Source organism: Myxine glutinosa, chromosome 2 (assembly GCF_964187855.1).
Source record: "Myxine glutinosa chromosome 2, kmMyxGlut1.1, whole genome shotgun sequence".
Taxonomy (NCBI): Eukaryota; Metazoa; Chordata; class Myxini; order Myxiniformes; family Myxinidae; genus Myxine; species Myxine glutinosa.
Window position 1 is genome coordinate 112309929 of NC_136262.1, and position 25260 is coordinate 112335188.

At 43.4% G+C, this 25260-nt stretch overlaps 1 protein-coding gene across 4 annotated transcripts in view; it reads left to right on the top strand.

The window, feature by feature from the left end:
* The window catches only part of FBXO9 (F-box protein 9), a 29328-nt gene extending 8122 nt beyond the window's left edge, over window positions 1-21206 (top strand). For 2 of the 4 annotated variants that reach the window (XM_068107445.2, XM_068107446.2), the window contains 11 exons: window positions 7415-7573; window positions 9210-9267; window positions 9510-9633; window positions 9935-10107; window positions 10351-10465; window positions 10557-10675; window positions 16823-16913; window positions 17021-17116; window positions 18729-18825; window positions 19194-19351; window positions 19468-21206. In XM_068107445.2, the coding sequence (XP_067963546.1) occupies window positions 7415-7573; window positions 9210-9267; window positions 9510-9633; window positions 9935-10107; window positions 10351-10465; window positions 10557-10675; window positions 16823-16913; window positions 17021-17116; window positions 18729-18825; window positions 19194-19351; window positions 19468-19576 (1299 nt within the window). In that variant the 3' untranslated portion in view covers window positions 19577-21206. Of the gene's footprint in view, window positions 1-4900; window positions 5067-5274; window positions 5303-7414; window positions 7574-9209; window positions 9268-9509; window positions 9634-9934; window positions 10108-10350; window positions 10466-10556; window positions 10676-16822; window positions 16914-17020; window positions 17117-18728; window positions 18826-19193; window positions 19352-19467 lie in introns of all 4 variants that reach the window. The other 2 variants (XM_068107444.2, XM_068107447.2) reach the window with 2 other exon arrangements.
* The last annotated feature ends 4054 nt before the right edge of the window (window positions 21207-25260 follow it).

Consider the following 25260-nt stretch of genomic DNA (forward strand, 5'->3'; position numbering starts at 1 on the left):
TTGGTATCCATGGAAATCTCCATGCATGGCTGGTGGACTTCCTCTCTAGTCGCAGTCACCTGAATGGGTTTCTCTCATCTCCTCTTCCTGTTCAGGCTGGAGTTCCCCAAGGCAGTGTTCTGGGCCCTGTGCTTTTTCTGGTCTTCATCAATGATCTCTCTGACTCTCTTGAAAATCCTCTATATCTTTGCTGATGACTCCACTCTCTGCCGCTCCATTCCTCATCCCTCAGATCGGCAGTCTGCAGCCTCCTCACTCTCTGCATACCTGGACAAAATCAGACTGGGCAAACAAGTGGAACATGTCTTTCAATCCTGACAAATCTCACACTCTTCCGATGTCTCTCCGAAAAGACTGACTGGACAACCCTACCATCCACTTTCTGAATAAACCTCTCCAAGAAGTTTTGTCACTCAAGCTTTTGGGTCTCACTATCTGCCATGATCTTTCCTGGGAAAGCCACATTTCCAAGCTGGCCTCCAAAGCCAGTCGCCGACTGGGCATCCTCCGTCGTGCGAATTCCTTCCTTGGCACACCTGAGCTGCTCACCACATACAAGGCTTTCATCCGCAGCTCAATGGAGTACTGCTCTCCCCTCTGGGCTGGTGCTCCTGCCTCACACCTAGCTCGTCTTCACGCTGTTGAAACTAAAGCGTTCTGAATCATTGGAATCTCCCGCGATGAAGCTATCTCCGAGGGCCTTTCACTTACTCACCGCAGGCAGGTTGGTGGTCTTTCCGTCTTCTACCGACTCCTCTCCGGCCTTGCTCCCCCAGCTCTCTCTGGGCTCTGTCCCCCAAATATTCCTGCAGGTTGCACAAGATCTGCCTGCAACCCTCTTATGGTTAAACTGCCAAAATCAAGACTCTCTGCTCACCTTCACTCCTTCATTCCTCTTTTCTCCCGCCTCTGGAACAAACTCCCTCACTCTCTTCAATCCCACTCCTCCCTCCAGGTCTTTAAAACAGCTGTTCACCCCCATCTCTTATCTTCCCCCATCCAAAACCTTGATCTTTTCTACCCCCGCTAATTTCACCCCAAATCCACTTTCTTGAAATATCAACTTCTTTCCTGGAAGTCCTTGGTGTCCTTGTGTTTTATACTTCTCCCACCCCCCTCCCCCTTCCCACGCCTCCTCCCCCCAAGCCCTCTCCCTCCCACACATCTCCCGATGTCCCTGCTCTCAAATGTTGTGTTTGTGTGCTTCCCCTTCTCTCCCCATCTTGTCTACCACTCCCTCTTTATATATATTTTGTTTGTCTGTTTGATTATTTTTTTCCGCGATAAATGTTAGCTCTTTCACGAGCCTCGATTCTGTATACAAAAACAAAAAAAACAAAAACAACCCTGTTAACATAACACTTTCGCTCTGTTAACATAACACTTTTGTCCTGTTCATATGCCATTTTTGCTTTGCTAACATCTTCATTCACTCTGTTGACGTAACACTCCGCTTTTCTCTGTTAACATAACAATTCTCTTTTCTCTATTAACATAACAATTCTCTTCGCTCTCTTGACATAACACTTATATTTCTTGCCCCATTATCCTCCATACTTGCCCCCCTCTTTTCTGCCCGGTGAGTTTCCTCCTCTCTTCATTTTGCTCTCTTGTGCTTTATTTTCCATTTAAGTTGGATTTTCTCAATCCAGCCTCCCCTCCCACCTCCTCTAGTTCATATTGTGATATATGTCAGCTCGGATAACTCCAAAAGGCTGACGCAAATAAAAAGACAATCTCCAACAATCAATTCTGGCGAAATCCTCACACCCAGTGTCGGTTTACTGTACCTGTAAGATGACTGCAGTAGATGAGAAACCATGCTGATTGCTACGCACTGGTTGTCAATTGGCCTAGTGAACCAATGTTACGCGCCACACCCTATCGTTTATTAGATACCAATCAATCGCTTGGAATAATTACCGCCAGGAGTGCTATATACCGACCGACCAAACCCAAGCAGGATCAGCCAGGACAGTTCTTTATACCTCCGGTTTAATCAAGCAAGCAAGGGAGAAAATGGCGGGATAAACAAGCAGTGGCAATTTAAACAAGAAATGGTGGGAAAACACAAGCGATGGCGATACAGGCAATATATATATATATATAAATGTTGCAGGCACGCATACATTTTCCCAGGTTATCCCCTTAGCGACAAATTCACCCTCGGAACCTTAATCAATTACTTGGCACTGTAACTTATTTGGTGCCAAGACATACACCTGACAAAGTGAGAGTTGGGGAAGGGGATAGAATAAGTGGTGAGAAAGAAATAGTGGGTTCGTTTGCGTGGCTCGATACACCTTGCACCAACCTGGCTGGATTGCTGCCACCCAGTGATCCGGCCTGATCCGTATATAGCTCCCCTCGCGCTCCCTCCCGGGTTCCTCCTTATGCTCAGTTCATGCTCTCGATCTACTGGGGAGCCGATGGTACATTGCTGAACCTGATGGATTCCGCAGCTTTGGCAGCAACAGCTGACTGTGAGGGGAATTGCGGTGGACAGCTTCGACATGGCCGGTGGTGAGGTGGGCAACCAGGCTGAGGCGTTGGTGCGCATGGCTTCGTGAGGAGATGTGTGTGTGGTGAGGCGAGGACAAAGAAAAAGGGCGGAAAGAACGAAGAGTGTGGAAAGAGCAAGTATAGCGAGCAAACCTGAAAAAGAAAGGAAAGAAGAGAGAGGAAGATTCAAACAGGCTCGGGAGTATAGTTATGGTTTTGGTGAAAGACGAAAATAGCGTAAAGAGCAGAGAAGTCCTAAGTCCAGTCAAGTGCTAAGGTCTGAAGTTCAAGTTCGAATGCAAGAGTCCCAAGGAGCCCAAGAGTGCCAAAGACTAATCCCAATTCCATTTCTACGCTGCCTCCTTTATTTTTCCGCCCCCACCTCCTTTTCTTGTGGCTCTGGAACCCTCATTGGTGCAGAGCCCACGAGGGTGGACTCTCCCTCACCACTGGTAATTGGCTGGATCTTGTACCTCTGCCTGGCAACGGAGCCCGATTGGCAGGACGGGGTCTCCATGGTGGATTTTCCAGGAAAGGGGAGGTGCGAGAATTTGGTGCATTCTTGTCAACTCTGTTGATTGAAGGCTTCCTGCCGAGGAGAAGCCTCCTTTTTTCTTTCTTTTTTTCCTCTTTTTTTGATTCTTTTTTTATTTTTTCCCTCTTTTAAATTTTCTTTTATTAAAAAATTTTTTTCCCCCGAACTCTTTTGCTTCTTCTTTTTTGCCCCTAAACTGGAACAAACTCCCACACTCTCTTCAATCCCACTCCTCCCTCCAGGTCTTTAAAACAGCTGTTCACCACCATCTATCTTCCCCCATCCAAAACCTTGATCTTTTATACCCCTGTTAATGAACCCCAAATCCACCTTCAAATTTCGTTTTCTTTCCTGAAAGACCATGCCATGTCCATCTTGTTTATCCCGTGTACCCTTCCCTTCCCATCCCTCTCCCTTCCACAGATCTCCTGATGTCCCTGTTCTCTACTGTTGTGCTTCCCTCTCTCTCTCCCCCTCTTATCTCCGACTCCCTTTATTATATGTTCTATGTGTTAGCTCCTACACGAGCCTCGACTTGGTATACAAAAAAAAAAAGCCCTGGGTTATATTTGAGTGTGCTGATGAGCCTGCCGCATGGAATTCTCTGCTAGAGTGAGAAGAAATTAGTGTGTGTGTGTGTGTGTGTGTGTGTGTGTGTGTGTGTGTGTGTGTGTGTGTGTGTGTGTGTGTGTGTGTGTGTGTGTGTGTGTGTGTGTGTGTGTGTGTGTGTGTGTGTGTGTGTGTGTGTGTGTGTGTGTGTGTGTGTGTGTGTGTGTGTGTGTGTGTGTGTGTGTGTGTGTGTGTGTGTGTGTTGTTTTTGTGGTGTTGTGTTGTATGTACAAACACAACAACATGTACTAAAGCTAACTAACATTTGCGATGCATATTTATCCACATGAATATGGTAATATACTTAAAAGATATAACTGGTTTCAACCTATGTGTTGGTGTTTCATCTCTACCTGGGATTCACAAGCATCACATTTTGTAACTAGAGCGGCATGCGGTAAAGTGCACACCTCCGCCAGGCTGAACAGTTTGTTTGGTATCCCACCGATGGGTCAGATCTGGATCTGGATCTGGACCTGAACCAAAAGCTAATCTGCTTGTTCTTGTCACTTACCCAACCCATCCACCTAGTTTTTGTCATGTCATCCACAACTTTTTGAAATATGCTACATATTGTTATGTCGGTGGGGTAAAGGAATATCTAGTCAGGTAGATCTGTATAGGTAGGTATTCGACTGTCGCGATGGGGAATCTACCTGTAATAAGTTCTATGTTAGTCCGGTTTGTCGGGATAAGCTGTATTGATGTCCCCGCTACGAGGGAGCAGGGCGTGCTAAATAGTGCAGGGATTATGGGTAAAGATTCCTTTGTTCGTCATCCCCTCTGTCGTCAAACCTTTGTCCCTTATGGCAACGCACACCTGTAAACACTTAGATAGGCCCTTTAGCGCACACAGTAATTAAATCCCCTTCCCTTGCAACGACTTTGGAAGAAGCCAGGCAGGAAGCCAGTTTGGGGCACCGCTGGGTGGCCGCCGTTAGCTACACCACCAGCTAGGCCTAGCAACATCGCGTGACACGAGCTGTGACCACGCCACAGGGAACGTGTGATTGGAGGGAAGGCGCTGGAAGGTTCGGTGGAAGGCACTGGTTGGTGGTGCGCCAAGGCTCACGTCACCGCCCAAGTTATAAAAGGGCGCTGCAGGACATTTTCAGCAGCTCTAGTTCTACCTCTTGCACGTCCCTCTTTGGCCTCTTGGCGCTGCATGATATCTCTCTGTGCTTGAAGCTCTTGCGCTTCTTCTTGGTCTTGAGAGGTCCTGGTGGTCGTTGGTTCACCATCTGCGTGGTGCAGGAGCGAGGCTCGGTGCTGTGAACGGGCGGGACCTCGTGTGCGAACGGCGAGGGGATTGGAGCGAGGGCGTTGGCTCGGGCCTAGCGAAGCGTGCGAGGTGGATGGAGGGTTTCTCCGCACTGGAGTTTGGAGCCGTGCCGGACGAGGCCGCATTGAACGACGGACAGTTAAGACACACCACATTTCACACGAACACGACGGACAGTTATTTTCGTAATTCTTTCCTGTGTGGCGTATTTGAAATGAAGTGTGTGGGATCCCAATATAGGATTTAGTTTATTTGATTGCCTTCGCGTTTCATTGTATCGGGTCCGTGAATAAATCTCTATTTGTACATTCTAATTCGTTGTTCAAGTTCATTAATTTCCCTGCAGGATCGAAGCTGCCGTCGGTTCGCTGAAGGTAAGCGCTTTTGCCGCAGCTTCCACTTCCCTTCTTCCTCCCGCGTTTTATAGCCGAATCCGTGTTTGGTCGTCGCCTCAAGTAAATCCGTTTGATCCATCCGCGGTCCCTGGTATTAACCGGAGGGATTCGCATGACAATATCTTTTTTTGGCCCAATCACTAAATGGTGAAAAATCACTGTAAAATTTTTTAAATTCTCATATCTGGATGTGGATCCGGATTCCGATCTTCAACAAAACTGAATCAATTCTTCCTTGTCACACACCCACAAAACTGACTTCCTTGTCTTGTGTTAATCTGGAGAAAGCATTCGATAGGGTTCCACGCAAAGTATTGACATGGGCATTGAGGAAGTTAGGAGTGGAGGAATGGTTGATCAGAGTAGTGATGGCAATGTACAAAAGAGCACGCACAGCTGTAAGGACGAAGGACGGGAACAGTGGTGAGTTTGAGGTGAAGGTGGGAGTGCATCAGGGGTCGGTACTAAGTCCACTACTATTTGTAGCTGTGATGGAGGTGCTGGCTCAGAACGTAAAGGAGGGTTTACCGTGGGAGTTGTTGTATGCAGATTATCTGGTGTTGATTGCGGAAAGTATGGATGGACTGAAGGAAAAGATGAACAAGTGGAAGGAATGTATGGAGACAAAAGGTCTGAAGGTGAATATCGGAAAGACGAAGGTGATGGCAAGTGGTAAAGCATGTGGTGAGGTGGAAAGAACTGGGAAGTGGCCCTGTGCTGTGTGTAGGAAGGGTGTCGGAGTGAATTCCATTCAATGTACAATGTGCGCTGAGTGGGTTCATCAAAAATGTAGTGGTCTGAGAGGGTCATTAACCAGTGTGGCAGCTACATTCAAATGTAAGGTGTGCACAGAGGGAGCTGCAGATTGAGGAAATGCTGAGTTGGATCTTGGAGATGGCGTGAAGCTGGAAGGTGTGAAAACATTTTGCTACCTCGGAGACATGCTGAATGGAGAAGGTGGATGAGACTCGGCAACGGTTGCTAGAGTGAGATGTGCATGGAAGAAGTTTCGGGAACTGAGTGGCGTGCTGATGATGAGGGGAGTGTCGTTGAAGCTGAAGGGAAAGGTGTATGCTGCATGTGTGAGAAGTGTATTGATTTATGGGAGCGAGACATGGGTAATGAACGTAGAGCAGCAACGAAGGTTGGAAAGGGTGGACATGCGAATGGTTCGACGGATGTGCGGAGTATCGTTGAGAGAGAGGAAGACAAATGATGAATTGCGAAAGATGATGGGAATAGAGCCTGTAATTGATGCTGTGAAGAGGAACAGGTTGAGATGGTTTAGTCATGTGTTGAGGAAGGATGAAAGTGACTGGTTGAGAAGAGTGATGGAAATGAATGTAGAAGGAAGTAGAGGACGGGGAAGACCGAGAAAGACTTGGCTAAAGATGGTCGAAGAAGAAATGCGGGCAAGGGGGTTAACAAGGAGAGATGCAGAAAATAGGGCAAAATGGAGAAGATTGTCATGGGGACCGCAAGGTTAACCCCCGCTCTAGTAGGGAAAATGGCCTTTAAAATGCATGTTGTGTTGTTGTTGTCACACACCCAACCTGTCCACCAAGTTTCGTCTGAATCCGTCCAGAACTTCTTGAGATATTGTGCTATATATCAGGTTTTTGCCCTACCTCTCAATGGTGAAAAGTCACTTTTAAAATTCTCGGATCCAGATCCGGTTTCGGATTTTTACCAAAATCAAATCATTTCATCTTTGTCACACTCAACCTCTCTGCCAAATTTCGTCCGAATCCATCCACAACTTTTTTGAGATATCCTGATCACAAACAGACAGATAAATAGACAGGGTGAAAACATAACCATCATACACCTTCAATGGTGGAGGTAATAAATAGATGGCCTTGAATTGCTTTTAATTGGTAGAATTTTGTGATGTTCAGGTGAAACCTATGCGCTGTGCATGTTGAACTCTGACACCTAATGAATTTGTAATTGTATCCTTGTGCTTAATCTATAGATCTTCACAAGTTCTCTGTGTTGTTCATTAGCTTAATTTTACTCCTGCAAACTTGACTGCCAATGGCTGGGATCCAGGAAGTGATGCCAAAACTCCTTGTTACTATTTGTGGTTAGGAGGAGCTGAATGAATTCCGAGCCCGCTGGCGGTCGGAGATAACGCCTGAGACGAACACACCCTGTTTAGACTCTGGCCAAAGTAGCCCACGGGAGGCCAACACACCAGGCCCTCCACAGTCTCTGGCGAGCCAGGAACACGATGAGAAGGAGGATGAGGTGATGAACCTTCCGTCACGTCACAGTGGATCCCATCCTCTTTCATGATATTATATCTATCTATCTATCAATTTATTTGGCGATTCAGGTGGTCTATGTCAGAGGTTGGCAATCCAATTACCAAAAAGTTAAAATTTTTCAAATTCGGTCCAAAACTCAATATCTGAAGAGCCGCAATGTATGTAAACCCTATTTTAAAAATCCAGGATCACTTTTCACATCCACTCATTTGCTCCTCTTTTTTTTTTTTCCACCTGTGGAATCAACTTCAACATTTCCTGCAATCTCATTCTTCCCTCAAGGTCTTTCCTGCAATCTCTTTAAGCAGCTGTCCACCACCATCTCATATGATCTTTTCTACACCTGATAATCCCTTCACCCCACCCCAAGCTCACCTCCTTCCAAATTTCCAGTTTTTCCTGATATTTTGCTACTGTATCTATCTTGTTCACCCCATGTGTCCTCCCCTATCCCTCTTTCCCTTATTTGTCTAAGTCTTCCTCTATTTTATCCTTCATCCCTGCAATTAGTGTCCCCCCCCCCTCCCCACCCCTCTTTTTTACTGTTCATTTAGTTCTATTGCATCCTATTTCGTTCAGTGGTCTCGGTCTTCCTCAGGCCTTGACCTTATATACAAAAAAAATAAAGCAGGACAGCGACACACCTTGATTTGTAATGCAATACATGTTTAATGATGTTCACAAACTTTTCACACATTTGACACACGGTGTTTTTGTCCTCACACATTGTCCTGACTGTGCCATCTCTGAACGTACACACACACACGCACGCGAGCACGCACCTCCTTTATATTGTTGTTTGTAGGCAGTCTATGACTCGACAACTAATTCCCCCATCATCACAATTGCAACACCAAAATTCTAGCGCACTAACTCTTATTTTCACAAAAGTAAACATAATGATGCTCCATGTGTAGTTTCACTTTGTTTGCTTGTATCTTTGTTTGCTAGATGGTGGATCGCAAATATGGTGATCACACAAGCACACCCTCTATTGAAGGGGGAGTTATCAAACGCTATCAAAACAAGATCGTTCATTATTGTTGTCAAGATACAGGTCGTTCATTATTGGGATTCTAGCTTACCTGCTCGGTGAGAATCAGGCCATCGCTAGCTTTTAGAAGGGGGAAGGGGGATGGGATTTCAATTCTAAACTGAAGCTGGAGTTTGAGCTTGCACAACAGGTTGAGGCTGTGCTATCACCGACAAGATGTCCAAAATAACCGTGAATCCGACGATGCGCGGAGCACAATGTGTAAGAATATCTGATGTATTTGCCTCTTTATCATTGCCAAAGTTCTCAAGTATTATTTTGGCCTTTCGCAACTCAGATTTTTCTGAAAAAAGGTAAATAACAAATAGGGTTCAATCAACCTGGAACAGGAGACGCATAGAAATCCTTAAAGAGCTGCGTGCGGCTCGGGAGCCGTAGGTTGCCGGACCCCTGTTGATGTGAACAGGACAAATGTTCATCTTGGACTTTAAAAAAAAAAATCGTACCTCTCCCTTAAATCACATTCACATATTTACAACTGAGACCGTATAACTGACTGTATGGTGTATGGTGACTGCTAAACTTCTACAGTCCTTGGTAATGTCCTTGTGCTGCTCTGCAGGCTCAAGAGCTGTTCTTGAGAGCGGCGGAGTTGGAGCAGTCTGGAGCTCTTTATGAGGGTAATGTGATGCAGGACGCACTGGCAACAGGATCGACTTAAATCGTCATAACTTGCTTTGTTATTTTTCTTAATAATTCTGCATTGTAAGATAACACTATATATGATTTTCTGTTTCTAGAATTATTCACCTCCACTGGCAAATTCTAGACGTGCTGCCATTTGTAGTACTGTGCAGGCTGCAATGAAGTTTTGCAAACCAACTTAAATGACTTGTGTTTTTAATTCCCTCAACCTCTGCAGCCATCAGATTCTACCGCCAGGCCATGCAGCTTGTACCCGACATCGAGTTTCGCATCCGTGATGCATCACGAATTCCCTCCAATGACGTAACTACCAAGAACTCCGAGAACACCACCCGTGGCCCGTAAGAGCAAGCCTATTAGTGTGTGCGGGTGGGACTGGGTCCGTCGAGTGAGGCTTTGGAATTGCTTGGCTATTGGCTCATATGGAAGATCTCTCCTCTCTGTTGTACAAGGGTAGAGGGATTGTCAAAGCTTTGTTTCCTACCTGGAATTTTCATATCGATTATCTCAGACTAGGCATATATGTTTGACGATCTAGATTATTTTTGTGAATGTAAACGTTCAGTGTCACCGACACTCAGAAAGCACTTTGTTTCTCATCATCATTTGACCCTACGTGGTGGTTTCTATTGGCTGTGACAGTGGAGCTGGCGATGAAGTGGCTGAAGAAGTGGATCGGGTTGAGAAGGCGGGCTTGTGGCAACAACAACAACAACAACAGCAGCAGCAGCAGCAACAGCAACACCTGAATGGCCAAGAAGCGGTGCCCAGACTGTGCCAGCCGGCGGTGCCTACATTCCACACTCACATCTCTGGTGGGTTCTGCAGACGTGATGGTCGTACTTTTTAAGTCAAAACGGAGTTGTGAAATGATGACCATGATGATGGAAAAGGATGTTGCTGGTGCTTGTGTTAATTATTGATTGGAAACGTCTTGATGAATAATACTTGAACGACTTGCGACATGTCCCCTTGTTTTATTCAACAAGATGGTATCATGTTGACTAGTCCTCAGATATTTCTGCTTATGATTGACTCTACCATGATCTCATCCCCAGCCTTACCAGTAGAACTGATCATGTATATGTTCCGGTGGGTGGTGTCCAGGGATCTGGACTTGCGCTCGCTGGAGATGCTGTCTATGGTTTGTCGAGGATTTTACATCTGTGCCAGGTGAGAATGAGAGACATTTTTTCTTGACAAATGTCTATCATAACAAGGCCCATATAACAGGCGTGTGGGATTCTGACTGTCGTCCTTGCAGAGACCCTGAGGTTTGGCGACTGGCTTGTGTTCGGGCATGGGGTCATGTTTGTGGGCAGCTCTCTCCATACACGTCGTGGAGGCACATGTTCCTGGAGCGACCTCGTGTGCGCTTTGATGGTAGGATCTGATTACAGCACGACCGTTTGATCATTATTGTTAATTGAGTGCAGTTCTATCATGGTGATGCTTTTCCCCAACACTGTCTGCCTGTCTATCTATCTATTTACTTTCCAAGTTCTAAGGTTCATGGGAGTGCTGGCACACATTGTGCAAACGTATGACAGACATTAGACAACACAGGACTTTACTTCAGACAAACACACCTGATGACCTTGGGAGAGTGATGCAACTTTTCGGTGCACACTGCGTGTTGGTGCTGCCATTTTAGGTCAACTTTCTCTCTCCTGTCAGCGAAGCAAATAAGAAGATGTATCCTATCCCCCATGCACCCTCCATCCCCACCCCAATAAATATCCTACCTGCACCCATCCCCCCCAATCTCCTTCCTATACGATGCTAACCATGGGTTTATCAGTGCTTTATCCTATAAATCAGGGGTATTTAACCTGGGGGGTAAAGTTTGTTCACGGCGTTTAAAAAAATCACTGTCTAAGGGGGTCTCCTGGTGGGTTGCCCCCCAAAATAGGTATTTGCTTGCTTCTCCGAAAATACACGCACAATTTGATGCAATTCATCACCCGTGATGGACTAAAGTTTGTTCATGGCATCTTACTATAATTCACCAAAATGTCCAAACGTGTCCGTTCGAAGGTACCGCAAAAACGGCTCAACCCATCGCAACAATATTTTGGGTGGGTATTCCTGGGACCCCTGGGAGTACAATAGGCTATATTTCCAAGTTTTCCAATTTTCCAGTTTTTCCAAACACGATGGAATAATATTTACCGATATGAACAGTGATGTGGCTCTTATTGAAATTCTACAAATACTGTTTAGATTTTAATGACAATTATGAACCTGCCACGAATGCAGAAGTGGACAGATGACGGTAATGTGCCGGTTTGATAATATCCCAATACGACCGTCATTCAATCGTAATGTTAAATCGTTAAACATTAATCGTGTTAATCGTTTTGTTAAAGTATCAATTGATGATTGGAATTGAGTGAATACAATTACGATTTTGAATTCGTAATTGTATTCACCCAACCGTACGGAACTTCACATCAGGATTTAAATATTTGTTTATGTCACGAATGTTGTTTAAAGTTTATTTTTTATCTTTATGGTATTTCATTTGTGATTGGAGTTATGCTGTTTGGAATGAAAAAAGAGATATCGAGTTCAAGTGAATGACGAAATGCCGTGATGGTTTCTACTTTCTAAACGTGAATTTGCACATCACCATATGCAGATTCGCCATTGACTGGGTATGGAACAAACGTACCCGTTTGTTTGCCAACGGGTACGTTTTTCATGGAAGTGCTTCACGAACTTGCTGTCCACGTCTGACGTGCGACTGAAGGTGCTACAGGAATGTGGAATTTATTGGTTTCATGCTTTAGCATTCGCCGTATCTGCATTGCCTGTTTGCTTCTGGCCTCCCACCCATGCGTAGCACGGGTACCTCACTAGTCTTACTATAATTCACCAAATGTCTGTCTGTCCGTTCGAGGGTACCGCAAAAACGGCTGAACCGATCGCAATGATATTTTGGGTGGGTAATCCTAGGACCCCCTGGAGTAAAATAGGCTATATTGTTTTTCCAAGTTTTCCAATTTTCCAGTTTTTCCAAACACGATGGAATAATATTTACCGATATGAACAGTGATGTGGCTTTTGATGAAATTATACGTACCAGGAGAGAGTAGATCGACTCCTGACGAACTCTTCCTATATAAACGTGCGGCTCCGAAGTAACACGGCAGCGTTTGCAAAGCGACTTAAAAACAGGTGTAGCAGCCGCTTCCGTGTCACAGATTCGGCGTGCACTCTTCACACATAAACGTGCGACTGAGAAAGATGTGTAGCGGCCATTTCCGTTTTGCACAATTCAATCTTTTTTCAAAATGGGCGCTATGTACTGTTTAGATTTTGATGATTTGCATGTGATATGATTCAACGGATGTTTATATGAAAGAACCACCTTTAGAGGCCATTTTTCCCCGCAGAGCAGGGGTTGGCCTTTTTTGGACACCGTGGTCCCCTTTTTGAAGCAATGTTTTATGGCCGGATGCCCTTCCTGCCACCAACCCTGTTAGTCACCTCTTGCGACACACAGGGAATTACCAGTGAACTGGTACTCAATTTGCCGACCTCAGAAGGATGACAGGCTGTCAACTCCCGTGGCGTTAATTCAGCGATTGACCGGGATTCGAACTCAGGATTCTCGGATCCCAAGCCGGCACCCTAACCGCTAAGCCAACCAGAATCGTTTAAAATTTAAAAAGCCTTAAATTTCTTATATTTTGCCTTTTCATTTGGGCTTCCCAATTGAAGCCCCGCGCTACGGGCGGGTACCGTTGCTAGTTAAATAAATCGGGGGGTTGCCTCCCCCAAAATAGGTATTAACTTTCTTTTCCGTTCCATATTTTGTGGGTCATCCACACCTACCAATTTGGTTACCTGGTTATCCTAGGTAAGCACAGGGGCATTGCCACTATTTCAAAAAAAAGCTGTTGGTTTGGCTCAGCCGAGTTTCGAAATGCATAACTCCCAGACCAAGACAACCAAGTCTGGTCATGGAGTTTCTGTGAAAACATACCACTCTGTCAACCTGGATGTACAAACGGCTGTGTAGTTTCCGAGTTTTATTGTGGTACGATTTGAAAAGTTTCGAGTTTTTGCTGTTTACGGATTATGCAGTTTTTTTTATCGTTGACAGACAATATATAGTGATTATTAGTCCCTACACCGGAGGGGACTATAGGTTTGCACTCCGTCCCTCCGTCTGTCAGTCCCTCACGCAAAGAACAGTTTTCCGGACTTTTTTTTCTAAACTCTTAATGCTAATGATTTCAAACTTGGTACATGGTTTCCTCATGATAAGTTACAGATCAAGTTCGAACTTCACGACGTTTCGATCATTTTTGACAAAGTTATGGCACTTTGAACTTTGGTAATTATGATAATTCTGATGATCCTTAATTCAGTGCCATTTTAAGTTTTAATTTCCTTTAAAAACCAATTTCTCTGCAATAATAGGACCGATTGAGATAGAATTTTCACCATATGATGGACTCGATCTGTAGAATATTTTAATGGTAATTATGACCACAGGTCACGTGGTTCGGCCGCCATATTGTTTTTCGTGAAAACACGAAAACCCCTTTTTCTCTGCAACGGCTGAACAGATCGAGGCCAAACTTTGCAGGCAGAATCACATACCCATGACGAACAAAAAAGTCAGCGAGCATGACGTCATGCATCACATGGTTTCAGAGTTATGACGTTTTTAAGCATGAACCTTTAAAACTGAGCCCCTCCCTCATTTTTGATCCAATCGAGGGGATACTTCACAAATCTGTTCAGCATGTCAGTCTACTAAAATGTCCTTTTGGAATTTGCGATAGGGCACGTGGTTTGGCAGATATCGTTAATTAAACGAATTTTTTTTTTTTTTTAAATGGATATCTCTTGAATCGCTAGTACCTCAGACCGTGAGTTGGTAATAATTTATATAATTCACACAGTGCAATACGTGCAGGCCGCTCCACGGAGCGACCTTGCGGGCTTATCAACGAGGCGAGGCGTGACACATGTGTCTCAGCATACCTCAGCTCAAGTTTGAAAACCAGCATCAACCGTGCATAAATTTGCATATTCGATCATTTTTGACAAAGTTATGGCACTTTGAACGTTGGTAGGGGACATGTATTGCAGCGCAATACTCAGAATGCTTGTTATTATTATTTTTCATACCGTAGCTACTTCTGGCAGCCGTTGGTGATAGCACATGCTTGCAATCTAAGATATCTGTAAACTATAATCTTTGGGGGTGCTACTCCCCTTTAGATGTGTAATTCCCCATCTTTGCCTTCTCCCCAATTGCGACCCATCCATTATGAGAGATGACGAGATCTTTGCCCATTTTGTCACGTGAAAAATTCTCTAGTTCTGCTAAGTTTAATGGGGATCATCGATGGACTGCAATATACAAGTCTCGTCATAAATGTTCTATTGGGTTTAAGTCAGGACGTTGACTGGGCCACTCAAGAACATTTATTTTCGTCTTGCTCAGCCACTCGAGTGTGACTTTAGCTTTGTGCTTCGGATCATTGTCCTGCTGAAATGTGAATCTCCTACCCAGTTTCAGATTCATGACTGACTCAAGCAGGTTTTCATCAAGGATTTTCCTGTACTTTGCATTGTCCATTGTACTTTCTATCCTGACAAGCATGCTGATGAAAAACAGCTCCATAACATGATGCTGCCACCACCATGCTTGACATTTGGGTGGTGCTGACTGGGTGGTATGTAGTATTAGACTTGTGCCAAACCTAACACTGAATTTAGACCAAAAAGTTCAATTTTTATCTCGTCTGACCACAAAAGTTTTCTCCCCATCCCTGCAGTACCATTGAGATGTTTTTTTGCAAGCTCCATAAGACATTTTGGATGCGTCTTTTTCAGTAATGACCTCTTTCTTGCCGCCTGTCCAAAGGCCAGCTTTGTGAAGGAAACAGGATATTATTTATTGATGAACACTGACCCCCATTTAGAACATAGAGCCTTGTAGACCTTTCAAAATCATTGTTGGATTTACAGTGACATCCCGAACCCGTTTCCTGCTTGCCCGGCTGCTGAGTTTGGATGGGCGACCATGATCTAGTTGGAGTTTGGGTTGTGTGATGCATCTTCCACTTCTTAATGATGGATTTCACCGACTCAAAGGAATAATGAGTAACTTTGAAATCTTCTTATAACCCTCTCCTGAACGGTGCTTCTTCACCACTTTATGTCTGACTTATTTGGAAAGCTCCTTGGTCTTCATGTTTAACTTGTTGGTTGACCATGAGTTTCACCATAAAACTCTTTAGATAAGTGGAGGAGTTTAATTTTTAATTTAAACCACTGATTACATACAGGTGAAACCTATTAAACTTATTTTGTAAGCTTTCCAACAAATAATTTACTCCTGAAGTGATTTATGGTTAATTTGGCAAAGGGTTTGAATACATGTGCAACTGAGAATCATCTGATTTTCTCTGTTAATCAAACTTATTCACATTTTATCTGCATTTGTTAGCTTTATCACTTTGGAGTAGTTTGTGAAGACTCTATATATTAAGTTTGATTTGAAAGCATCAGAAATAAGCTCAGGTGGCATAAAATGTGAAAACTTTGGAGGGTGTGAATACTTTTTCAGGCCTCTGTATTTGCCAGTAATTTTAATTCAAACTAAATTGATAAGTATTTCCCTCTCTCCGATTGTGAGCCATCCGTTATGAGAAATGTATTTATAATCAACTGATGCCTGTTTCACCTGTAACTGTAAGCATAAGGTATGGGGCACATTTGGAACACAGCCACAGATTATGGTAAATAATATCTCAACTCATGTTTGTGTCCACTTTTTGGTTTATTCAACATTTTAAACTCAACTGGACTACCTTCCAGTTGAGTTCATCACATACTGAACCCTCCGGCGTCCGTCGCCTGTCGTCGTCGTTTGCCGTCTGTCGTCAGTTAACTTTTCGACGTTAACACTCCAGCGTCCACAAATATCAACCGATTCTGATCAAACTTGACATGCAGCATCCTTACCCCAAGGACCAGGTGGGTATTAGATTTCAGCCCGATCCGTTGAAAAATGGCGGACTTAGGCGACCATCTTGTTTTTGGTCATGAAAATGACGTTAACACTCTAGCGTCCACAAATATTAACAGATTTTGATCAAACTTAGAATGTTTAACCCTTACCACACAAGGTAGGTTGCTATTGCATTACAACCCGATCTGTCACAAAATGGCCGCCATAGGCCGCCATATTGTTTTCAGCTCCGAAACGACTTTAAGACTTTAATGTCCACAAATATTTATGGATTTTAAAGTCAAATCTAGTACAGACAACTGACCTACCTTAAAGTTGTCCAGTCAGTTCAGTTGAGTTCTGCTTCCCTGGAAGCTCTAGTTAGGATACATTATTTTGTATTATCTGATGAAGATAGATAAATGTTGAGTTTAAATTGTATAATTTTAAATATCTTGGCTTTACATCACCTGCACATGTCTGATATTTGCAGCTTACCTGTGTCATTCAGGATTATGCTTGATTAATGCAAATACTTGTTGCAACCACAGGGGTGTACATCAGTTGCACATCATACATCCGGCAGGGTGAGCCTTCATTGGACGGATTCTATCAGCCCTGGCACCTGGTCGAGTACTATCGGTAAGCAAGGTTGCAGTTTACTAGTCTATTTGTTTTTGTTTGCGGTTGGGGGGAGGTGGAATTCCAGGGTTTCTAGATGTGTTTACCGACCTTGACATGTGGCCCAGGTACCTTCGCTTCTTTCCGGATGGTCAGGCCATCATGTTGAATACTCCCAATGACCCTCAGGCTACTGTTGCCTGTCTGCGCACAAAGAATCCATGGTAGGTTTTTGTTATCACTTGCTTGTACACCCGACACTGACGTACTTTTGTTATTTTTACATTAATATATCTGTATATTATTATCTCCTGGTGTTTATCAGCTTGTAATGGTACAGAAAAAAATATATACCTTTTTTTTTTTTGGCCTTTGGTATCGATTGCAGTTGGCGCCACTTTGTGGTTCTGACAGAGTTGGAAATTCGTAATGAGTGCATTCTATACAAATTGAGTGATGTAATTATAGATTAGAATTAGAAAGTGAAGCTAAGTTACAGGGTGAAGCACTGCAATAACGAATCGCAAACCGACTTTAAAAAACAAAATGACAGCAATGAACTTACACTCTTCAATTTTACTTATCTAGAGTGAAGTCGTAATATTTTTTGCAAAAATCTGGACAATAAAATGCACAATTAAAAGGATTATCAGAATGAGTGAAATAAAGTATGCGAATGAAGCTGCAATCAATGTTTAGAGATCACCCTGAAGTGAGAATGATCAAGCACAGCATGAAAAACTGTGGTAAATAAAGCACAAAAAGTAAAAGCTTTTACTACTATAAATCTCTCAAAAATATATATATTAATATACAGTAAGATCCCTACATTTGCGGGGGATACGTTCTTGGAAAATGCCGCAAATGTCGGGGCATTGTTTCAATGTGAAAAGGGGGGAGATAGGTTCATGGAGGTTCGTGATTCATAGGGGAAATAAAAAAAAGTTTAAGTATACGAATGCACATGATTAGTTTCATTAAAATACCTGGTTTTTTTGTTTCAATATCTGTTTTTTTTTTTGTTATATTAATAGATTAATCTGTCTGTGTTTGTGTTATATTGATTAATGTGGGTTTTCGTTGATATTTTAATTTGGGTTTGTGTAATATTTGTACATTAATCTGGATTTTTATTATTCACATTCATCTGGGTTTTCATTGTATTAATTTTTTTTATTCTTTATTTTCGAACCTGTTATTTAGTTATGTCAATCCATTTTGTGCCACGTAATCACGTTTTATTTGAACAGCAACTTTGATTTTACTGCTTTTGTTGGGTGAGCAGATGGAGTGCTGTTTATGTATTTATTTTTGTAATTATTGTTGATATGAGTTTTCTCAATTTTATTACAATTCTCTGGTTTTCTAAAATCCTATTCAAACCCCATGAACAGCATCACCATGTCGTTTATACCTTACCCCTCCTGTGAGTCCTGGACCATAATAAACGTGTTTCCTTATGGCGACAGAAATCTTTTTTCAGCAGTATACGAGTTTGACTGTTCGGAGTTATTGAGTGAAATTTCTTATTGCAGGAGGGAAGTCGTAGGTATGTGTTGGTTTCAATGGTAAACGTTTGGTCGCACAGCACTTCCTAATTCAAATCTTACATTGGAAAGTATGATTGGAAAGTACAAAGTGACAATGGAAAGTACAGATTGCGTATAAGCAGAGAGATTATATGTTGGTTTGGTTGGTCAAAATGCTGGGGTTACTGTTATGTCATTTGAGAATTTTGAATCCTGGGAATAATTTTTGCTTTTAATATGTTCACTGTCCTACTTGTCTCTGCATGGGTGGAATATGAATCTCTGACCAGTGTGTTTGTTCATACAGCATTGACGCCGTGCTCTCCGGACATTACCGCCTGTCCAGTGACCGACTGGATGACACCAGAATCTTTGCTGTGTTCATGAAGCAACCGGAGAAGGAGGTACACTCTTATCAGAGATGGTGCTTTCCTGGTTTCCTGGGTTTTGTTTTTAATCAACGTTCAAAATTTATTTTTCACTTTTGCTCTGAGTTTCTTCTTTAACTGGTGAATTTGTAAAGACTGTGTTCACTAGATTTGGAAATATGTGGAAAGGCCAGCTCTGACAAGTTTAATCAATATGATTTACTAGACTATTGAGTTAAGAATGAAAAGGTCATTAATACTTATAATGATTACTGTGGGATTGATGGCCTCATTATTCTGACGTGGAGCCATTAACCATCTGGAATTGAACAGTATTTGGTTCCATCGGGTCTGATCCATACCTGGTCTGTGTTCATTTCATCCAACCGTCCCTGGGATTGTAGCAGTGGATGTTAGAAACAATGCTGTTTAGAAGGCAGCGCCATCCCCCGGTGCCTGACACGGAGACGAGCTTCCATGTGGTGCTGGGAATGGCGGCAGGTGCACGACAGCGCTTCGGCAAGCTGCATTGGGTTCACCACGCGTGTCACCACCTGCACAGGTAACTGTGATCCCACTCTCGTGTGAGTAGCTTGTCGATAAAGACACTTACCTGTTCATTGTGTTGTCTGTCTATTCATCCTTCTGATTATCCAATTACTTACCCCTTCCTGATAGAGCCTCCGGAGAGACCACCATTACTGCATTTGAAGTAGATCGCAAGTACCCACCATTCTTCTTCTCTCGCGTGCGATCTTTCACTGCGGTTTCAGAAAGGCCCCTCTGAGAGCTACCTCCACCACGGAGACTGCTGCTAGTACGAGGATCGGAGCTATTTGAGAGTACCAAGGGAATGCTGCATCTCTTGGTTCATTTTCCATAGGATTGAGTGTGACTTGGGATGGGGGATGAGAATTCTCACTGGGATTTGCTCGAGGAGCTATTTGGGTTCAAAGAGGACATTGCGGTCTGCTTACTCACTGGGCTTGAGCAAACTTGCCATATTATCTCCCATCCTTTCCCAACAATTGTTTTTCAATCTCGTCCTCCTTCCCTGCCTTTCACCTTTTTTACCTTCTTCTCACCTCACTCATTGAAGTAAAAGTTGAGCTTCATGTTATGGGATTTGTTACGGCAGTGCATACATTTTTGAAGGCTCTTTAAGCGTTGTTTTTAAGAAATTAAAAGCTTCTTCTTGGTTCATTGTTTTAGCTAAATGTGAAAGTTCCACATCTGTTTTATCCAAAGCTCCTTTAAAACATATCGTTTTGCCTTGGAACGCCACACCATGACCGTTTGGTAATGTCAGTAATCGCTTACACCTGGTTTACCTGGGCGGTGTGCGGCTGAGTGAGCTGAGAATTTGGGATACCTGCTCACCGTGTTCTTTTGCTCTACATCGCAGTGTTCTGGTGTGACGAGCACATCGGTCTCGCTAGTTTGATTGTGTTTAACCAGGGGATCCAAACATCTCTACACACCTGGTTAATACCAAACTTGATATGGAAATGTCCTTTGTTGTACTGATGTTTACATTTAGCCTCAATATTGATACAGGGATAACCCAGACGATGAGAATGTAAAGGGTGTAAAACCGTGTTTATTGAGGGGATTTGGGGGGGGGGGGATGATGATCATGGGGGGATGAGGGGGTGGTCATGATGAGTGGTCATGGAGGTGACGATGTACACTTGCACAGTTATCGTTCTCCTTGCAATGTCAATTCACCAGAACATTGACTTTGTTTCTCCATTTATGGGCAAAAGCCCTGTTTGTGATTGAGCAGGTTATGCCCAGTCGATTTACATCTGATATCGTTTCCTATGACTTGTGGGGCAAATTCAAGGCAACACGGTTAGACAAGGCCTTTGTGGGGGGTGGACATTGGAATTTTAAATTCCTCCATCAGTTTCTTCTTTATTGTTCCGATATCGTACTCTTTGGAGTTGTTTTTTTTCCCTGTTATCTGAACTCCCGTTTAATCTGAATTTGTTTGCTGTTTATAAAGTTTTATGGGGCCTTATGAAGGCTAATATTATGAAAATATTTTTCATCATTGTGCTCGATGAATGATCCATTGTTTCTTCGTGACATCCTCACCAAATCAATAATCTGGAGTGGAGGATTTGCTAATTCTGAAAATGCTTTAGCTTTGTTAAAAGTTCAGTTTGAGATTTAAAAGCAAGCCCGACGATAATTGTCTATCTGGCGATGCCATGCTCACCACGTGGCTCGCTTCGTCTCCTTGTCTGGCAGCATGACCTCGAGGTGGGGACCGCTCCGCTGTGCGGGGACGTGTCGCATGTAGAGATCTTTGCTGCATCTGCTTGCATGTCTTGCACGATGTTTTGGTTTGTATGTGGGGGTCAAAAGCTTTAAAGGAAATAAAGAAGAAGAACCATCTGACGATGGCACCCCAGCCTTGAACCCATTACTTTCCTTTTGACCGAGTCACTTCCCTTTGATAAATCAAACGTCAGTGTGTGTGTTTGTGTGTGTCGTGTTTTATTTGTTGGAGGCTTTACTCTCTCACAATGTTCATTCTGCATTGGCTTTCATAACACGCAACCTCTCGTTAATACAGATTGTACATTCAAGTTGTGATGTTTGTGGATAGGTGGAGGAGGGAGGGGTCATTCTGTGATGATGAGAATTATTTAATATTGTTACAAGTTTGCCGGCCGGATCACGAGTGGCCTCTCAGACCTGCTTCCCAACATTTGACCCTGAATCCGACGGGCCGCAGATAACTCCGTGGCATGACGGATTGCTAAGCAGCCATGGATGCCGTCTGAGACAATTAACTTAGGCAGGGTCCTCACATCCAATTCCCACACTACCTTTCCAACAAATTAATTCCCCAGATAGGCAACCATACTCACGATATCCCACTCCTTTAAAAGAACGGCCGCACGGAACCCGAAGCAGGACGTTGGCGAGTCTGACCATAGCGAAACTGTGAGACAAAACTCCCAACCACTATTTACATACCCTAACCAATAGAGAAAGTCACTCGGGCAGGTTTCAAAACAGGTCACATTGAACAAATATGCACTTATTTACAAGCAATGCAGTGTCACCCAAGTTGAAATTTATATGTTGTTGCTAACCTTCAGGAAACTTGCAAACTGCTATAGTGTTTCGCTGTTAAATCAAAGTGATTACTGACCAAGCCTTCACTCTGCTCTTTCCTTGGCAGAGCAGTCCAAATATTATTTTAACAGCAATACAGATGTTACATGACTTTATTTTCTGAGTCTCATTCATTCAAATATTGTATGGGACAAACAAAAAAACAGCGTAGCAAGTGGAAACATTATACGAGCAGGAGTTGCCCGATGGTGCTCTAATCCTGCTGGCATTTTGAAGAAATGAGTTTTTGTTTTTAATTTTTTTTGTAGGTACGTAAAACACTTCACTACCTAACACACAACAACAACAAACAACATGCATTTTAAGGCCATTTTCCCTGCTAGAGCGGGGTTAGCCTTGCGGTCCCCATGACAATCTTCTCCATTTTGCCCTATTTTCTGCATCTCTCCTTGTTAACCCCCTTGCCCGCATTTCTTCTTCCACCATCTTTAGCCAAGTCTTTCTCGGTCTTCCCCGTCCTCTACTTCCTTCTACATTCATTTCCGTCACTCTTCTCAACCAGTCACTTTCATTCTTCCTCAACACATGACCAAACCACCTCAACCTGTTCCTCTTCACAGCATCAATCACAGGCTCTGTTCCCATCATCTTTCGCAATTCATCATTTGTCTTCCTCTCTCTCAACGATACTCCGCACATCCACCAAACCATTCGCATTTCCAACCTTTCCAACCTTCGTTGCTGCTCTACGTTCATTACCCATGTCTCGCTCCCATAAATCATAACACTTCTCACACATGCAGCATACACCTTTCCCTTCAGCTTCAACGACACTCCCCTCATCAGCACACCACTCAGTTCCCGAAACTTCTTCCATGCGCATCTCACTCTGGCAACCGTTGCCGTGTCTGATCCACCTTCTCCATTCAGCATGTCTCCGAGGTTGCAAAATGTTTTCACACCTTCCAGCTTCACGCCGTCTCCAAGATCCAACTCAACATTTCCTCCATCTGCAGCTTCCTCTGTGCACACCTTACATTTGAATGTAGCTGCCACACTGGTTAATGACCCTCTCAGACCACTACATTTTTGATGAACCCACAGCGCACATGGCCACTTCCATGACTTCCCAGTTCTTTCCACCTCACCACATGCTTTACCACTTGCCATCACCTTTGTCTTTCCTATATTCACCTTCAGACCTTTTGTCTCCATACATTCCTTCCACTTGTTCATCTTTTCCTTCAGTCCATCCATACTTTCCGCAATCAACACCAGATCATCTGCATACAACAACTCCCACGGTAAACCCTCCTTTACGTTCTGAGCCAGCACCTCCATCACAGCTACAAAAAGTAGTGGACTTAGTACCGACCCCTGATGCACTCCCACCTTCACCTCAAACTCACCACTGTTCCCGTCCTTCGTCCTCACAGCTGTGCGCGCTCTTTTGTACATTGCCATCACTACTCTGATCAGCCATTCCTCCACTCCTAACTTCCTCAATGCCCATGTCAATACTTCGCGTGGAACCCTATCGAATGCTTTCTCCAGATCAACAAACCCAAGAAACAACTTCGTCCTCTTCTCCATGTACTTCTCCTGCAACTGCCTCACAATAAAGAGCGCGTCTGTTGTTCCTCTTCCTGGCATAAATCCAAACTGCATTTCGTCGATCTTCACTTTCTTCCTTATCCTCCTCTCCAACACTCTTTCCAATACCTTCATTCCATGCTCCAATAACTTTATCGCTCAGTACGAGCCACACTCCAGAGGGTCACCTTTCCCCTTGTATAGAGGGACGAGGGTACTCAGTTCCCAATCCACCAGAATGCGGCCTTCTTTCACCACCAGATTACAGATCTCTGTCATTCTCTTCACACCCCAACTTCCTGATGCCTTCAACATATCTTCCACAACTCACGTCGGCCCTCCCGCTTTTCTACTCTTCATTGCTTTTATCGATTCCTCAACTTCCTCCTCAGTTATCTTCTCTGCCGGTCCTAAAACTGGGTTACTCTCTATGTTGCCATCCCATTCATTCTCTGTATTCAACAGCATTTCCATATATCTTTTCCATCTTCCTTTAATTCCATCTGGGTCCACAACGATTTGTCCCATTTCATCCTTCAAGCAACTCACCCCCATCACATCCCTACCTACACACAATAAGGAAAAATTATATTTAATATTATATTGCACACATGCAAACACACACACACACACACACTAATCGGGCATAATTGAATATTACTTTTCACATAGCTACAAAGGCTCAGGCATGATAGAGCAATTGCTTTTTTTTTAATCCTCAAAAAATCGAACTTTCCCCCAAAAAAAAATCAAGAAAAGAATCGCCAGAAAATAAATATATATAAAGATTCCCCCAAAAAATGAAGAAAAAAAAGATTACAAATTTTTTGCCCCCACCCCCCTTAAACACACCCCAACACTCAATGATGAACCTCTGAAAGTTTGAGGTTTAAACAATATCAATTTGTTTAGTTTTAGTTTTTGTACTGATTTTGGTGAAGCATGGATCTCTACTATAAGAGAGCCCTTTCTCTGTAAGCGATATTTATTTTTGCCTTAAACACACTGACTCACTGAAGCACTCACTGATGAAACTGAAAGCTTGATGAAGATCCGTTCATCAATCTCTGAGAAAAAAGGCGACACACACAGATCCATTCTTCACCAAAATCAGTACAAAAAATTAAACGAAACAAAATTTATGTTGTTTAAACTTTTGACAAACTGCGAAACAGGTATCGAGGCCAAGGAATTAAGTATTCTTTACAATAAGATGTTGTGCGTTGTTATAAAAAATTTCTGGAGAAATTGTTTTTTCCCCTTTTCCTTCTACAGATGCCGCGACAATTCGTCTTCTTGCACGCAACATGAAAAGGCACCAGAGCTGAAGCCAATGAGCCGCGACGACGGCAAATTTGTGACAAGTATATGTCAAATGCGTGTACGTGGAGGGAGCAGGTGCCTCTGCCCAATTATTTACGCACAGAAATGCTTGTTACTTTGCTACAATGGTTTCAGTCACTGAAATGCTCGAGGGAATGGGTGTTTCTCCGAGAATCTGAGTTGAACTTGAAGTGCAATTGCGTTAATTCGTTCTCAGGTCTGCATCATGAACCTTTAAAATTAGTCTGCTGTGCTTCTGTTGTTGTGTTTAAGTCTTATTAGTCCCCTACCGGTGTACACCGGAGGGGACTATAGGTTTGCACCCCGTCCCTCCGTCCGTCAGTCCGTCACGCAAAGAACAGTTTTCCGGACTTTTTTCTAAACGCTTAATGCTAATGATTTCAAACTTGGCACATGGTTTCCTCATGATAAGTTACAGATCAAGTTCGAACTTCACGACGT